At 35.7% G+C, this 18169-nt stretch overlaps 2 protein-coding genes across 4 annotated transcripts; one reads left to right on the top strand and one right to left on the bottom strand.

The window, feature by feature from the left end:
* Positions 1-818: 818 nt before the first annotated feature.
* On the top strand, positions 819-2990 carry LOC100251040 (uncharacterized). 2 transcript variants are annotated; one of them, XM_010651677.3, is made up of 4 exons: positions 819-1075; positions 1372-1914; positions 2037-2223; positions 2312-2990. In XM_010651677.3, exons 2-4 carry the CDS (start codon positions 1507-1509, stop codon positions 2875-2877), a joined length of 1161 nt encoding a protein of 386 aa, XP_010649979.1. In that variant the 5' UTR covers positions 819-1075; positions 1372-1506; the 3' UTR covers positions 2878-2990. The 2 variants fall into 2 exon arrangements, with proteins under 2 accessions (XP_010649979.1, XP_002283882.1); XM_002283846.4 differs by having other exon boundaries at positions 819-1914.
* Positions 2991-9254: 6264 nt separating this feature from the next.
* LOC100245900 (GDP-mannose 3,5-epimerase 2) lies at positions 9255-14260 on the bottom strand. 2 transcript variants are annotated; one of them, XM_002283862.5, is made up of 7 exons: positions 14117-14260; positions 12038-12448; positions 11352-11445; positions 11130-11259; positions 10898-11030; positions 9901-10108; positions 9255-9802 (listed from the first exon to the last, which is right to left on the bottom strand). In XM_002283862.5, the coding sequence occupies exons 2-7, from the start codon at positions 12445-12447 to the stop codon at positions 9647-9649; spliced, it is 1131 nt and encodes a 376-aa protein (XP_002283898.1). In that variant the 5' UTR covers position 12448; positions 14117-14260; the 3' UTR covers positions 9255-9646. The 2 variants fall into 2 exon arrangements, with proteins under 2 accessions (XP_002283898.1, XP_010649980.1); XM_010651678.2 differs by lacking the exon at positions 14117-14260 and adding an exon at positions 13960-14098.
* Between the last annotated feature and the right edge of the window lie 3909 nt (positions 14261-18169).

Here is an 18169-nt window from a genome sequence, read left to right on the forward strand (position 1 = left end):
GATAATGTTGATAACGTTACTGTGATTTAAAATATTTTATATCCCTCTATATTAAATTAATATATTCATATCATGGGATTAAATTTCTATGACACATTGAAAAAAAAAAAAAGAAACCAACAAAACATAACTTACACGTATGATTTAGCCAAAAAGTCAAGATCCTTGTATTGTCAGCGTTTGCCTGAAGACGCCCATGGAAAATTAGAAAACAATACAAATTTCTACATATACTGCTATTACCAAAATAACCCACTTAAAATCATATTATAAAATAATAATAATAAATATAATTCATAATTATTAAAAATATTACAAAAATTATTATTTGTAGGAGGCAAAATTTTCGAATGTTTTATTTTTAATTTTGTGGCTTTGTCTGTAAGGAAAACCAGAAAAATACATCACCGGAACGTGATAAATTTGTTATAATGGGACGCGTGTTGCAAGATGATAAGGCAAGTACCGGAGAAGACCGTCGGATTATTCAGACCCTGATTTGGACTGGGGAGAAACCTCATTGTTGTACAAGTTCAAAATTGCCCATTCGCCACGATCATGAAGCGGTTTCGATAACTCCGCGGCTTTTACCCGATGGTTCCACAGAGTGGGAGGGCACTTCGGGTATTTCAGTCGGGTCACCCAGATTCTTTGTGGGACACGTGTTCGCGTTCAGTTACCACCACAAAACCAACACCGTGCAACCTCTGCCCCCTTAGCAAACTGCAATTTCAGGATTATCCATGCCATGTAATATCCGACGTGGCATACTATTGTGACTCAGCAACTTCAGCTGCCTATAAAGGCCCAAGTGCTCTGCCTAGTCCACCATTCTTCACAAGTCATAACAACCCAAACACAAAAGGCTTCATTTCTCTTCCCCGGCCGGCGATCTCATATTGCCGGAGAAATGAAGCTTCCGATTGTCGACTCTTCTTCCGCTACACGCAATGTCCGTGTATCCGATCATCGCCGTCACGTTTTCCACGAAAAGCTCTAGCTAAACGTGATCTTCTTCTTTTGCAGAGTTTCCAAGTTATTCGATCCTTCTTCGGCGAATTCTCCAGTGAGTAAGGTATCGATTTTGTTATAGATAAAATTTTGGCAAATTTTGTTTGGCTTTTGGCGGAACTGATCGGCTGCGGCGAGTCTCTTAGACCGATGACAGGAGAATTTGTTGATTTTGAAAGCTGTTTTTAGGTGAAGAGAGGAGGGGACTATGCATGTGTCTGAATATGGCATTGATTTAATGTTTTGTCTGTAAATTTTTTGAAGTGCGGGATTTTGTATGTAGTGTACATGCAAAAAAACAGAGTCATCGATTTTAGACAGAGTTGGTGATTTGTCATTTGTCATTGTGATCGTAATCAGAATCCAAGGTTAAGCTCTGAAAATGGAGCAGAGCTGACAAGCGCAGCAGTGAGTATAGTTTGGGGTACTGAAAACGTGAAGCAGGGTTTAGAACAGAGGGAACCTGTAATCATCTCTGTTTTCATCTTCATAGCCATGCCTTTTCCGATGAAGATCCAACCCATCGATATCGATTCTCATACGCCACGAGAAACGATTCGTGCGGACTCTGGCAAGCCGGTATTGAAATCGCGCCTGAAGAGGCTTTTTGATAGGCAATTCCATGGCGTTTTGAAAAATTCTTCGACGGAGAAGCCTGAATCGCAGTATAGTAAGGACGGTGGGGTTGAGTTCGAGCCAAGCTCGGTGTGCTTAGCGAAAATGGTACAAAATTTCATTGAGGAGAGCAACGAGAAGCAAACAACTGTGAAATGTGGTAGGAATCGCTGCAATTGTTTCAACGGGAACGGTAATGACAGCTCCGATGATGAATTTGATGGATATGGTGGTTTTGGCGAACCGATCGTCACTGCATCATCTGGTGATGCATCCGACTTACTCAAGGTAAATGACGCTTCAATTCCTTTTTAAAAGTCTGGTTGCATAACAAATTTCATGAGCAACCAAACGGACTCTTCCTTTTACATTTTGGATTAATCTCAAACGTGGTGCCTTCCGTTTTCTAGGGTCTCATCCCATGTGCCAGTGTTGCGGAGAGAAACCTCTTAGCAGACACGGCGAAGATCGTTGAGAAGAACAAAATCAAGCCAAAGGACGATTTAACAACGATTGTTATGGACGGATTATCAGCTCTCGGCTATGATGCTTCAATCTGCAAGTCAAGATGGGAAAAATCTCCCTCCTATCCAGCCGGTACTCCATCGTTCTCTTTCTTTAGCTATATCTACAAATAATTATATTATGTTTCCAAAAATAATTGTTCTTGTTTTTTTTGTTTCAGGAGAATATGAATTCATAGATGTGATCGTGGATGGGGAGAGATTGCTGATCGACATTGATTTCAGATCAGAGTTCGAGATAGCTCGATCCACTGGGGTTTACAAAGCGATCCTTCAATCTCTGCCGTACATATTCGTCGGTAAACCCGATCGTCTCCAGCAAATCGTTTCGATCGTATCTGAGGCCGCGAAACAGAGCTTGAAGAAGAAAGGCATGCACTTTCCACCATGGAGGAAATCCGAGTACATGAGAGCCAAATGGCTCTCTCCATACACCAGAACCACACCAAACGGCATCCTCAAGGAAAGCGAAAACAAAAGCGAACAGGATTCTGCAACCACCGAAAGTGAGTGCGGAGAGTTTGAGCTGATTTTCGGCGAGGAATCAACGCCGCAGGAGAGGGATCACGAGTGTACCGCGTCGTCGCCGGCGAAGTTTTCCGGCGAAGGCGAGAAAATAATACTTGTGGTTTCGCCATGGCAGCCGCCGGCAATCAAACCGAAGAGCTGTGAGAGGGGAGCCAAGGTCGTCACCGGATTAGCTTCCCTTCTCAAAGAGAAACCCTAAAAATTTTGAATTTTTCGTTTCTTTTCCAAAATTTTCTCATCAGTTTTCTCCAGATATAAATATAAAATATATATAAATATATATATAAATATGAAATCGAAATTCGGATGATAGTAGAATCTATTTTCTTCTTTTTTTAAAGTTTGGTAAGGGTCTGCAGACCAGCGATCCATCGTCCATATGTAATCCAATATTTCTAAAATCTAGCAACAATATCACCATAACAGCCACTTTTTAAAATGAGTAAAATTAGTTTTCCATTATTTTGAAGGCCTCTCTCCCGATGGTACAGAGACGGTTCCTCAAAAGGAAACAAAGAAGATAAAAGTTTTGCGCTCTCGTCTTTTCATGGTACCTATTTATTCTTTTACAATAGATTATTAGGTAGCATCACAAAAATGAAAAGTATGGAGCGCAACCGAGAGGAGATGGATGGTTTGATGACGGCAGGCTCTCGTGCCGTCTCGAACGCGGCGCTGTAGAGACAACGGCAAAGGCATCACCAAAGCCAAACCCAAAGCCCAACTCTTCATTAGAAGAGCGTGATATTCTCTCTTTATTTTTAGTTTTACTTTTTCCCATTTTCTTTGATTTCGGTACTGGAGCTGAACTCGTGAAACCATTCATTCACATTTCACCATTTCAGAGTCTAGGGAGAAGGTACAGATGATATTTTTGTGTGAAGGAAACCTAGGTTTGACTGGCGGATAGTCTTCCGATAACCTTAGAGGTGTCAGACGCCCATTGGCTGAGAGTTTTTAATGCCTTGATTTTCCTTTTCTTTTATAAACGGTGGACTGTTGACTCATCCATCCCCATACCCATGACATTAATATTACATGGGCCTCAGCTGAACCCCCTCTCATCAATCATCATAATCCAGGTTAGCCCTTTGTTTTTTCCACCCTTCACCTTAAGCTATACTAAATTAATTCCACCATTTTTACACACTTACCAAACTAATCAATGTGGTAGACTTGACTTCTTCTGTTTTATTTTTAAAAATAAAAATATATGACCACCCAATTGTTGTTTTCTAATTGCATATTGGCAAAGCTGGAACTTTCGTTTTTACACAGAAAAATACCTAGCAGATGGAAAGCGTGGTAATACTTGGAACCATTTGGTTGGTTTCTGAAACATTTTGATTTGTAGGCTAATTTGTAAGAAAAAGATTAAGAGAGAGAGGGAAAAAAACCGTGGTACATAAAGAGTTGGGTTTGTCCTTGAGCCGAAGCAAAGGGAAATTCCCGAAATGTTATGAAATAGGCATCATAGCAATTGACCCAACTGACCGCAAAAGGAAAGACATAAACTGGTGGCATATTTGAGCACCAAACAACTTTCTACAATGTTTCATGTAGGTTTAGCCTATAATGTATCTATACAATATACATATTAATATATCTCATAATGATTGAGGTGGGGCATGGGCAATCCATTTGTTGAGCTTGGGTGAAGTGGGTAGGGTCGGTTACAAAGGTCTCAGAGGGCTGTGGCCCCACAAGGGCCTGTTGCCCTTTATTTATTGTCATTTTCATTTGGGAGTTGATAGACCCAGAGTGGGGTCTGTTTCTCTAATAATAAAAGCAAATGCCAAAGTTTGACAATAATAATGCCTCTATGAAAGCAACCTCCCACCCACTCTCTCTCTCTCTGGATTTGCTATTGTTATGGAGATTGCTTGTGAAGAGCAAATTTCATTTTTACAGAGGTTGCCAAGGCCACACGAAACCTTAGTATTTTAGTGGAAAAATTTTGGGAAGGAGAAAAGATGCTCACAGGCTCATGGGAAGAATGGTGAGGCCTCTCTCCCTTCCCCTCATTGGAAATTATATTCTTTATTTTAATAAATTTTTCTTCAAACAGTTTCCAATTTGTATATTCAAATAAACAATTAAAATTGTCGGGAGGGAAATTGGGGAGGAGGAAAGACTTCTTTAATATGAGTAGGAGTGGGAATATTGGTGGACAGTATTTTTGCATTTGATTTGATCCTTTTAAAGCACAAATGCCGAGGAAGGTACCAGTTCAAAGAGGAAAGAGAGAGAGGAAGAAGTGGGTTGATTGGCTTTGATCCAATCATGATTTCTAACATGTTTTTGGCTATCTATCTATGACACACCTTGTGTATGAAAAGCTGTTATTTTGTATGACAAAGTCTCTTCTGTTTGTGTGACATCTGTTGTGGTCCTGCTTTCAAGCATCTTCTTTCACAGAACCTCTCGACAACATACATCACCCATTACAATAGGGCTTTGGGTTCAGAAACTTGTGACCTCTTTCTCACTAGAATCATCTCAGTTTCTAAAAATTTCCCCCAAACCAAACACCCCCACAATTCAAAATGAGCTGGGAACATTCAGTGTTAGTTGATAACTAAGTTCTATTTAATAAAGGAGAAGTATTCATTGCATGGGTTGATAAATGACTTATTTGGGCTGTACTAAACCATAAAAAAAAGGTGAGGATTTGGTTGATCCATAAGGAAAGCAGATGCAGAAAATAATTACCAGAAATGGCAACAGAAACATAATTGAAGCAGCAGGAAAAAAACCCAGTAGAATGTTTAGAAGGAAAACTAGTGAAAAAGATGGGGGGGAGGATGGTAAAGAGGGCCTGTGAAGGTGATTAAATGATACATGTACATCCCCACTACACTCAATAGCTTCATTGTGGTCCAAAGCCACTGCCCTCTCTTTAATTGCCTCTCATCTTGGGTAGTTCATTTCTTTGAATTTGGCAATCAATGGGATTTTTTGGGCCAAGACTTGGACCGACACCTTGGTGACAAAATCAAAGACAAAGGGGGAATTGTATTCGACACACAAAAGGCAATTAAACTAAGGTAAACCCCAAAAGAATGTTCAAAAAAATAATGGTCTAAACCAAATCCTTCACTTCGTCCAAGTTTAGACCATCCACACAAATGGCCAAAACATGGTTATGAGGCAAACCCCAGAAGGGATTCTCTTCACCCATGAGCTTCATTCGGCGGAATGTTTGTTTCCAGGCACAATGGTGACAAAAAAGATACAGAAATCAAGTGATCTTGAAGCAATAAACTAAGTAGCTAATTTCAATTTTTGTCCTCCAAATGTCTCCTAGAGCAGCATCATGTTCAAGTGGTCAATGTATTTATTTTCCTGAGAAAAAAAAATGAATACAAGGAAACACGAGGGGCCAAAAAGCCCAATAAAAACTATCATAAAGACAGCTTCTGGAACCATTCCAGGAAAGTATCCACATCCAAAAATACAGTAAACAAAGAAGTGAAATCAAGCCATCCACTGGCTATGATTATGAGATGCTGCATTAACTCTCTTTTGGAGATTTTGTTTACTCCATAGGTGAAGGAATCCCAGGAAAAAAAAAATGAATGATTGAATCATAAATGATATTTGCAGCACTTCCCCATTATACAACAAGAGCAGTCATAAATGAACACAACTATGACAAATTTTCCTTCAAATTTTTGTTTCAACTCCCTTAAAAAAAAAAATGTAATACAACTTCTTAAGACTCTGCATAGAAAACTTCAAGCCATTGAGGCCTGGGCATGTGAGAATTTTGGAAAGGATGAAGACTACACTGACTCTGCATAGGGTTTGACACTCATTCTGCATAGAATTTATCAAATAAGAACCCCTATTGTTTTTAATTTGTATAAGCAAATCACTCACCCTTTCAACATCGTTAATTACTGTCAACATGAGTTGTTTTTGTAGCTTTCTGAGCATTATTATAATGTCCACGGGGCGAATGCGATCCATCATAGCATTATCTTAATTTCTGCTACAAGGTTAAGAAACCGACTTAATCAATTTTTTTTAGAATCAAATGTGGTTAAAAGCATAAACAATTTGTTAGTTCATATGGTCCAAACATGATTACACTATTGTTTAATGCTGAGAATCTCTCATAAACTACTGTCTTGACGCGGTTCGCCAGGTCAAAGTATTATGCTTAAGGGCCCTTGATTGGAGTTTATTTATTGATGCAATATATTAATTACCCTAAGCTTGTATTATATTGAATAGGAAGTTGATAACTTTGATTGATTGCTTAGGTATCTCTCAATGGGATAGCCTCAATTCTAAATCATAGTCTTATTTGTAAATTAGGAGACTTCTGCTTGACACACCCCTTAGCAAAAAATAATTGAACAGAAGGGCAAGTGGGAAATGAAAATTTCTTTTGCCAGATTGAAGTTGCTGATTAGCAGTTGGTTTATGAATTTTCGACTCTAATTTAAACAAGTTGATTGCAGAATACTTATAATCAAGAATATCAAGATTATCCGAAGTCAAACTATCATTTTGGATTAGTATTATATGGCCTTTGATTAATGAGTGATCAATGGATTATCGTGTGATGGTACTCATTCTAATAAATACTGGAAAATTTTTTATATGATGCTGCTGGTTTTGGGCTGGTCTTCTGGTGAGCTTTAATGCCTCTGTAATTAAGGTAGTCAAGGTCATTATTGAAATTTTTTTCCTATACTTGGTTTGGTTGCTCAAAAAAAGGGGGAAAGATGAGGAAAATTACAAGTCTACAAGTTAGAAAAATCCCTACAGTGGTACAGTACTGGATTCAGTGAGAGTAAATATAACCCTACCAGCTGATTGATGTTGCAACAACTATTGCAGAAGCATCATTAATTAACTAGAGTTCTATGAAAAAAAAAAGGAAAATCAACAACAACAGAAGCAAGAAATAATGCAAGCTTGAAGTCCACATCTAACATTAAATCATGTGCAGCCCCTCAAATTTAAGGCAATGTGTCTTAGTGTGTGATCATTTTAGTAGAGGTAGAAGTTTGAACACAGAAACCTCCAAGACTCTTTTCTGGCTGATTGTGTTTGGTATTAGTGGTATGTGTTTGTAACTTTCTGGACTGCTGGGCCTACTATCAACTACCACCCATCTCTCTGTTAAATGAGAGCATGAACATATATGAAAAACTCATGCAGCTATATGTGTTTTGACAGTCACACTGTTGCCACTCTTCCAACATATCCCAGCTTACATCTCAAAAAACTTGAGACTTGAGAGCAAAGATTGAGTTCTACCAGGCGTTAGCTTTTAGAAACTCATGATTATGAGCAATCAAACATCATGTTTAAAACTGAAATTTCTCTTGGCAAACCATCATCCTACTGACAGTTAGCAAAAATCTCCTCTTGGTCATCATTGTGATATATTGAGGACCACTAGTTCTCAATCAGGAAAACCTCTTATTGGTGCTCATGACAAGTTTCTCTCTAGTTGCAGATTTGCTCTATCACTACCCAAGGACAATTTTCCTTTAAATCAGAAGAAAAGTTCTTTTGGTAGGTTAGCATACAAGATGAGAAAAAGCGTGCTAACTAAACGAAGCATAACAGTTAGGAGTGCTAACAGTTTTCTCCCTCCAAGGAAGGTGAACCCACATATCAATTACTGATTAAGGCTAAAATAAGAGAGAAATTTGGAATTTGGAATATTCTCTGCCTTTTTCTTTGGAACTTGAGTGCTAACTGGACCACCGAATGGGCATCCGACGGAGCACCCATATCCGACACTTCCCTTTGTTGGTGTTGCTTTACTTATCAAAGAGGTTGCGAAGTGGAAAAAAAGTGTTTGTTAGAAAATTGTTGCTCCAACGCTAACCACCACTAATTTCCATCTGCAACCCCACATTGGTTGCTGCAATTTTTATTAGCAACCGACCCAATACCTATCACCTCACAATCCATGGAATATTTACATTTTCCTACAAGACAAACAGAGTGACAGAATATGCTAGATAAAGGGTCTTTTGCACATCCTGACCTGTCCACTACCATATAGGCTTTCCGTTTTTTCAATAAGCCGTATCTAGGAATGATTATAGACATGTTTCCTCCGGGACCAGGGATCTACTCCTCCCAACTTTACATGGTGATGATGGTGAAGCATTCAAACAGGGTTGGAAACTGAATTCCAAACAAATTTCAGAATCTACTTATGCCCAACAACTCCAAAAATTCATTCACTTCCACAACCACCATCTCATTCCTAAGTTCAAAATAGTTCTAAATTCTATTGTATGCATTCTACAATCTAAAGATGCTTTCTATATATGTAGTTTTCTAAATATCTTAAGACCCTATGCATCTGAAAAGAGAAGAAACAAATTAAATCAGAATAAATAACTTTTGTATTACACAGGCCAAAGCATAATCTCACATACTGGCCTCATCTTATTGATAGAGGCACATCAATGTGACCAACTTCTCACCAAATGGAAAGAACACTAGACTTATTTCTCTCCTCTGCATGTCAATTTCCTTCCCCACTTCAGTCTGCATCTTCCAAACAAAAATTATGCGTGCTATTTAATACAATGGAAATTTCAACTACAAAGGCAAAAAAGAATGCCATTTATTATAATTGACATTTAACGGTTACAATGCTTCCTAGACAATGACTTGCAGGAAGGCTTTATCCAAATAAAAGAAAGGGCCTCACAAAAATAGAAAAACAGGACCATATTACATTATTTTAAAGAGATGCAAGATATAGTTCTTAAAGCATATATAATGGTACAAAAGAGGTCACTTTCTCCAGGAACCTAGAAGATACAACCAGACTGGAGGCATCCTTCTACATATGAAGTACTTAACATAAAAGCCAAATAGTAGCTAGCAATCTGAAAATTATCCATACCCAGGTGATCCATCCCATCAAAATCTGGTGGAATTGATTATAGGACTTTGTCTTCCAAAGGGGCATGAAACAAACTTCACTCTTTACCATCAGCAGCACGAAGAGAACCCAGTTGAACAGGTGCTTGTGTTCCCACCACTTTTGATGACCCATAGACGGACAAATCAATTCCTTGAACTTTCTCTTTCTCAATTTGTTCCTTGATCCAGAAATATGTAATTCTCAGCCCATCCTGTAATTATCAAAGAAAATATATGAATAGGATTAGTGAGTCAGATATTGGCTGAGAGGATTAACTTGTCATAAAGGCCTAACTAGTCCCACTTGTACCTTCAATCTCATGGTAGGGGCCCAACCAAGCTTCTCCTTGATCAGATTATTGTCTGAGTTTCGACCACGTACACCCTCTGGGCCAGGAATGTGATGGATGGGTAGATTCTTATTCTCAAAGCTTAGGACAATTTCAGCCATCTCATTCATACTAACCATTTCATCACTTCCAATATTCACTGGCTCCCGGAAGTCTGACTTTGTCAATCTGAAATAGAGTTCCCAAGTTAGTGAATCAACTAACCCTCTTTCAGGAATCCCATACCAACAGTTTTGAGCAATAGAGAAGTCAGGTAATCATTTTTATTTAGGACATGAGTTGCAGTCCCTCAAACAAAAGAAAAAGAGAAAGAGAAAAGGCCTTTAGCCTGTCTGGAAGGTAATCCAAACTCCTTCCAGCAAATTCCATTGTCCAAAACCTGTGAAAGGTAGCATGCAATCAAGCTTTAAGCAGTCAGACAATGGGTGATGACATATTGGTTTTGGTTGGCATTGCTCTAGAATCGATATAGCACCAATGTTACATAGGTTATCCAAAAATGGTACAAATGACAGATCCTAGAAAAGTGTTTCTTTTTTTTTTTTTTTAAAGAAAAAAAAAGGACAACAACAAAATTCATCCTTTGCACCAAAATAAAATTTACAATCTCCTTTAATGATACTAATTGTCTTCTCTTGTCAGAGATCAATTTTCTTCTATATAGGCTGGCTGTGGATACCCAGTCACTCATTTTATGCACCAGTTCACTAATAATAGTCTATATCAGGATACATCTTGAGTGCAGTAGCAGAGCACAATCTTTTTCATAGTTTTGGTTTGCCATCAACAAAAGGGTCTAATCTTTTTCAATCACAAGGAAAAATCAGTTGAGCAATGATTATCAACATGAAATGGCATACACCATAGTGATGCACTCAAACTCAATATAAGTACCACAAAAACGACACCTAAGAAAGAATATAGCAAGGGAAACATTCATTTAAGAGTCAAGGTTACCTCAGGACACCTTCTACACATTCATCAATGAAGGTGAAAGACCGAGTTTGCAGCCCATCTCCCCACATCTCAAACTTGTCAGTGGATGTGATGGCCTTCCTACAGAATGCAGCAGGAGCCTTCTCTCTCCCACCTATAATGGAAAAAGGAGAAACAAAATGTATTAACAGAAACACCCAAAAGGAAAGAAGGAAAAACCATCATCCAAACGGAATTACAATTGCAAGCTGACCTTTCCATGTTCCAAAAGGTCCATATATATTATGGAACCGTCCAATGCGACACTCAATTCCAAAGTCCTTAGTGTAGTGCTTGCATAACTCCTCAGTTGCGAGCTTCTCTAAGCCATAGGCATCTTGAGGCTAAACAAAAGCAAAAAGCTCATCAGTTATGCCAATAATCCTCAAATGAATATATTTAGAACTGATATTTTTTATAAGATTAGAGGAAAAACCTCAGCAGGCCAAGCATCAGACTCCTTCAAGCTCACATTAGTTTCCAACTGTTTAAATTCAGGATAAATACAAGCGCTGGATGCATAGAAAAACCTAAAAAACACACGAGCACACACATTGAAAACATTAATATCAGAAATGGGTAGATGTATGTGTGTATATTATATATCATGTATCAGTGGCCTAAAGAAACAAAAAATATAGCAAGACATGCAGATTTTCTACAACCATATTTTGATCTAAGAAATTGAAAAGGTTTCCTTGGAGAATACACCAATGATATAAAAAATTTTGGTGCTAGAAATAGATTACATAAGGTTGTGTTTAAAGTCATTCAACACCATGTAAAAACAGAATTATCGCAATTTGGTTTCAACTGCACTTTTAAGTAATTTTTTTCCTCCTTTCAAACACCCAAAATTTATTAATTTAAAAGCAAATAAATTTTTTAAAACACTAAATGAAAGTTATGATACCATAGTTTCACTCAGTCTACTACCAAATAATATATAGTAATGTATGATCATTTCAAAATCGATGCAAAACAACAGAATGGATGAATTGAATTTTAACATGTATAAACCCCAAAAAAGTATTCTTTGGTTTCAAATAGTAGATAATTCTCAAATCAACTTGGAAAGAACTGATAAAGCTAAAAATAAGTAGTGAATCCAAGGAGACAAACCTCTTAACCCCATTGATTCTTGAAGCCTCAAGCATGTTGAAGCTAATCATTGTGTTGTTATACATGATAACAGAGTGATTGGACTGAATGAAGCCCATACCTCCCATATCAGCAGCAAGGTTGAACACATGACCTACTCCAGTTGTGACCTTCAAACAATTATCCATCACCCTAAGATCAACAAGGTGGAACTCGTGACAGAACATGTCCTCAGGCATGTGTTCATTTTTCTTCCAATCAGACGCAATAATGTAATGGCCCTCAGTCTTCAATCGCCGGGCAATATGCGAGGCAATGAATCCACCTGCTCCAGTAATGGAAATCCGGAGCTTTTCTGAAGGCCAGTAGGGCTCCCTCTCCAGGTTCTCATAGGTGTACTCCCCATATGTGGTTCCCCCAGTACTTCCCATTCTGCAGCACATAGAAAATTTAAGAAAATTGCTAGGTTTTACAATTCATAAGGTGGTACTTGGACACTCCAATGAAATTCAACCAACTTATTACATTTTACATATAATTTGAAATCATAGTAATCGATAACATAAAATAGGGCTATTAGAAATAATTCAAAAAATTACTAAGCTCATTATCTGAAATACAAAAATCCTTACCCTCCATCAATTAGAGCTCAAACAAATTGTCAAGAAAAACAGTGCATATACAAAATACTACAAAAAAAAAATAAAAATAGCCTGCTTTCAATCCTGTGTACACCACAAAGACATTCAATTTAAAGGGATATCCAAATGCAGCATGAGTTAAAATTATTGGAGCATATGGGATGGAGCAAAAATACCCAAAAGCACATGCAAAGAGGACAAAGTCACTAAACCATTCAGTTCCAAACTTTGTAAGCCACAATACAGAATATCGATTTAATGAGATATCCAAACGTCACACAAGTATAATGGAATCGGGAGTATGATGATGTGGAAGAAAAAACTCAAAAGGCAGCTCAAGGAAACCAAAATCCTCATTCAAACCAAAACAACCTCATTCCTATGACTTTCATCCACTTACAATACAATATGATCATACAAACAAATGGCCAAAAACAAAGGCAATGCACAAACTTGTATGAGATGACAAGTAAGCAGATATGAAATGAGAAAACACCAGAAATAGATCTTCTTCACCCCTCAAACTTTCCATATTCAGCAGGCAAAAGTACAATCATACTAAGACAAAGATATAGAAACATACATAGGCTTAAAGAAAACCCATAAAACATGCACTTCTTGTATCTTATAAAAAGCTAAGCCAATAGAAAGGAGCATAACATTCACAAGAAAATAAACAAAGTATATGAGCAAAAAACTAGAAACAATGCTATATATTCAAAGTTTAGCCAAAGATTAATATTTCTTTAGCTCGGATCAGTTCAGGAAAAATATATCAAAAACCCTGTCATCAAATTGCAAACAAAAAGAAAAAAAAGGACTGAATCTCCACCATTAAAGCAATATCTGAGACAGAAAACAATTTTCCATTTCGTGGCTGTAGAAAACACAGAGAAAAAGAAAGGAAAAGAAATTTTGAATCTTATGATTTAATGCTGAACAATTCCATGATCCAAAAACTCAATCAAGTAAGAGAAATGGCTCTACTTTAGACTAATCCGAAAAAGCTTCAGGTCTTAACCAATCCCACATAACAAAGTTCAAAAAAATTTATTTTCCTACTTTCTCTCAGCAATCACAACGAGATAAGAAATAACAGGGCAGTTTTAAACACAGAACAAATGCCATTACCAATATAAATTATATATAAATAAAAAATCAGATTCATAAAAACTAATAAATATAATCTACAGATAATCATGAAAAAGAAACAAAGCATTCGTCAGAAGCATAGTAGCCATGAATGGACACCAAAGCTCAGAAAATCAACAAACAAAAAAACCCATTTTAGATAATACCAACCCGTGCCGCACCATCTACAACCGATGAAAAAAACAAACCCAGAATGAATAACCCAAGCCAAACAGGAAAGAAAAAAGGGAAAAATTAAAACAGAATGAAATCGAAGCAGACAGAGGATTTCACAAACATTAATTGAACCACAGAATGGGATTCGAACCTTGCAAGATTGAGACAAGTTGAGAGAAAATTGAAGTAGGAGAAACTTTCTACAGATCTTACCTCTCTACGCCTTAAACGCCCCTGCTATTAATAGAGCAAAATCTTCTCCTTTCCAGAAACCTTTTTCCCAAAATTATGGAGGAAGGCAAGACTAAGAGGGCTATTTGGGAAATTTTTTGGACCGCCGATCATTCTCTTCTTTTTTTCCTTTTTCTTTTTTTTCTTATGTTTTTCATTTAATAAAAAAACCTCAATAATGAGATGTCACCCGCACAAATTACTTGATAAAGGTGGGATCCATTAAGAGGTGGTCTTCATAAAAATGTATCAAAATTATTCAATTTACTCGTAATTTTTTTGAACAGTATGAAATATTAAATCATTTAAAATAACTCATAAAATAATATATATAAACACACTATAAGATTACATTTCCCATGAGGCCTTCTTTATGTCTCATAGGGTTGTTCGACTAAATGGACAGTATTTCTCACGGGTTCAAATAAACCCTCACATCAGGGTCTAATACTATTTATTACAATATACTCTTAATTATAATCAATATTACTTGTTACGAACTCAAAAGGTCATTAACACTTTAAAACGTGTTCACATATTAAGAAGAGTTCATGTTTATATAACACTACAAACTTTCTTTTTCATCAAATGTGATATTTGATTCATTTGTATTTCTTACTGTAAATTAAATAAAAGAATTTAAATTTTTCAAAAAAATATTAATTTCTTAATGACAATTTTTTTTAGATAAAAAAATGAAATATTTATATATATTTCAAATAACATATTTAAATATATTTAGATTGATTATTTATATATTTTTAAATAGACAAAGATTCATGCTAGAAAAAACAAATTTGTGACTCATTCTAATTGTTATTTTGATTTTAAGTTCAAAATCAAAATTAATAATTATAGTTTCTAAATTTTATAAAAATGATAAAATCATCATCATCCACTACGATTTTAAGCTTAAGTTAAAAATGAGGTTACTAACTACAATTTTAAATTTTTAAATAATAAAATTATAATAACCATGGTTTAAGTTCAAGTTCTTATCCGTTTTGAATAAAAATAAATAAATCACAATCACCTATTACTATTTGATCCACTTGTGTTTCTTACTATAAATTAAATAAATGAATTTAAATTTTTCAAAAAAATTAATTTCTCAATGACAATTTTTTTATTTTAGAGAAAAAAATGAAATAATTATATATTTCAAAAATGCTTTAAAGAACAAATCTAAATATATTTAGATTAATTAATTGTTTTTAAATAAATGATAATTCATTCTAGCAAAAGCAAATTTGTGATCATTCTAATTATTATTTTGATCTTAAATTCAAAATCAAAATTAATAATTATAGCTTCTAATTTTTATAAAAATGATAAAATCATAATTGATTTTAATCTTAAGTTAAAAATGACGGCTACTAACTATAATTTTAAATTTTTAAATAATGAAATTATAATCATAATAAGTTCAAGTTCTTATCCGTTTTGAATAAAAATAAATAAATCACAATCACCCATTACTCTTTGTATCACACGAAAGAGAAATGTCAAAAAAACAAACGGTAACGGACGTATAAGAACAGGGTCATCTTCCCAGCGTTTCAATAATTTATAGACAACAACTCCAGTGTGCGTAACGTCTCTTTCATTTAAATTTTTTTAATTTCTAAAGAAATAGTTTTTTATTTTGCAATTTTATGTGGCACTCATACGGAATCTTATTATGATTGGCTACTTTATGGGCAAGTTTTGGACCCACGTGCCCTCTCTGATTGAAACGACCCTGGTTTGGCGGGACCACGTGCAGAAGATGAGTAGGAAAATGTTGGGAGCATGTGGGAGGGGCCACTCATATACAAAAAATAAGGAATAAAAAATGGGAAAGTCACGGATCGAAAAGAGAAGTGGTCGTGTTTTTTCTCGAAAACATTCATTAGCGAAACAGTGATCCTCCAAAATCATTGTCCTCGGAAATCTTTTATTGATACCCTTTCGGAATGCAAAAGTCTCCTTATCTTCAATTTTTATTTTTATTTTTATTTTTAAACAATGTGAACGAATAGGTAAACCTCCTATGGTCCTTAAGGATATTCGAATCGGACCAACTCAGCTACCCATTCTTCTTATCTTTAATAAAAAATTTAATAAATATTTTTTATTTAATTTTTTTTATGATAAAAAATGTCAAATGGACCGATATTTTTATTTATTTATATTTTTCACAAATCTTATTTCTTAAAAATATTACACAAAATAGGTTGTTTTTTTATGGACAAATGACAAGAAGACAACTTTGTTGGTTTCCGGTACTAAAGTGTAGAGGCTAACAGTCTATAAGGAGTCCCAACAAGCTGCACATGGTGAGGGCTTGGAGGGCAGTAGCGTGGGATAAAATTATTGTCCCACATGTTTCACACGCTGGCCCATCGACCTCAATTAGGCACGTGGCTATTTTCTGGCCGAAATCCAATTAAGATTAGACACGTGTAAATCTTACCAACTCACATCAGTGGATCATAAATAAATAAATCCTACCAACTCACAATAATGTTTGGAGTGATTGGAGGAGTGACCTTTGGTACACTACCAACTCAAAAAGTGGAAAGAGTCGGAACTATGGTTTGGTTTGGTTTGGTTCTATTTCCCAAGAACGATTCCTACTCCTGGAGGAGTTTGGAATGAGATTAACCGGAAGGTTTACCAATGGAATGAGTGCCTCAATTTTTTGTGAAGTTCCAGGTGTCACGTGAACTTCAAAAAGTCACACTCAACTCAAGGCATCAACAACTGGTTCATCAATTTATACGATGTTGCAAAAAGTTTCTCTCCACATGGTGCCCACTATCATACACTGGCGGAGCCAAAAAATAGTTTAAGGAATGAAAAATCTAGGTATTAATTTTGAGTGGGGCAAAAAAAGGAACAAAATGTATGTGCAATTTAGTGATAACAAAGGGGTTTTTAACATATTCAAGGGAATAGGTTCAAATCCTTCTTTGTAAGAATTTAAAAAAAATAAAATAAAATCAGTAGTTTTTATTATATGTATTAAATTATTAATGATGGAGAAATTACTAGGAAGGTTTTTCTTGAAAATCAGTTGGGGTGGAACCCGAGAAAAAGACAAAAAGAAGACAAAAAAGAAAATGGAGCGTAGAATGAAGACATGTGATTTTATGTTTACATTAAACGTTCTAGTATAGAATTATTAGTAATTATCGGATTAAATGGTGATCACCTTGTTAAATATCATTGAAAGATCAATCTTTATTATATATAAGACTATAATCATTATGTAGAGTTATTCGGGTGATCGATAGCTTATGAGAAAACAATTAATCATCATTGTAAGTTGGTTTATGGAAGAGTATGTTTGATCATCTTGTATATGACATGATTTTTTTACTATAAAATTAGAACAATTACATGTTATGGGAAAGGACGATGAAGTGTCTTGTTTAAAAATTAGGAATGATTAAGACATTTAAAGAGGAAACAATCAAGCCTTTTGGAGGGACTAAGGGATGATTATACTTAATTGTTGCAAAAGAGAAGTAATTGTTTTGATTTTTCAAAACAGATCAACATCAATTACTTGTTAAGCCTAGAGGCATGTAGGCTAAGTCAGGCCCAGTCCATACTCATCTGGTTAGGCCCATGCATACTTAAGCCCATGTCCAAGCCTACATTTTCTTTTAAGCTTACAAAGTATGTTTTTAAGGTCCTCTCCTAGCTAGTAATCTTCAAATATGAGATTACTTTCTTCCACCTCGTCTTCCATAAATACATAAGTTACTTTGAGTGGAATTTCTCATTCATTTACATGGTTTTTAGTATGTAAAAATATTATGTTTCTCTACTCATGAAGATGAATGCATTCCAATATGGTCCTACCTTAAAAATTTTGTGATGCTTACTCAACTTTTAGCTTAAAGTCGTCCTTTTATTATTGTTTAAAATACTAGTTTTCCAATAAATCCCTACATGAATGGAAATTAATTTGTTATATACAAAT

This window comes from Vitis vinifera, chromosome 5 (genome assembly GCF_030704535.1).
Source record: "Vitis vinifera cultivar Pinot Noir 40024 chromosome 5, ASM3070453v1".
Classification (NCBI taxonomy): Eukaryota; Viridiplantae; Streptophyta; class Magnoliopsida; order Vitales; family Vitaceae; genus Vitis; species Vitis vinifera.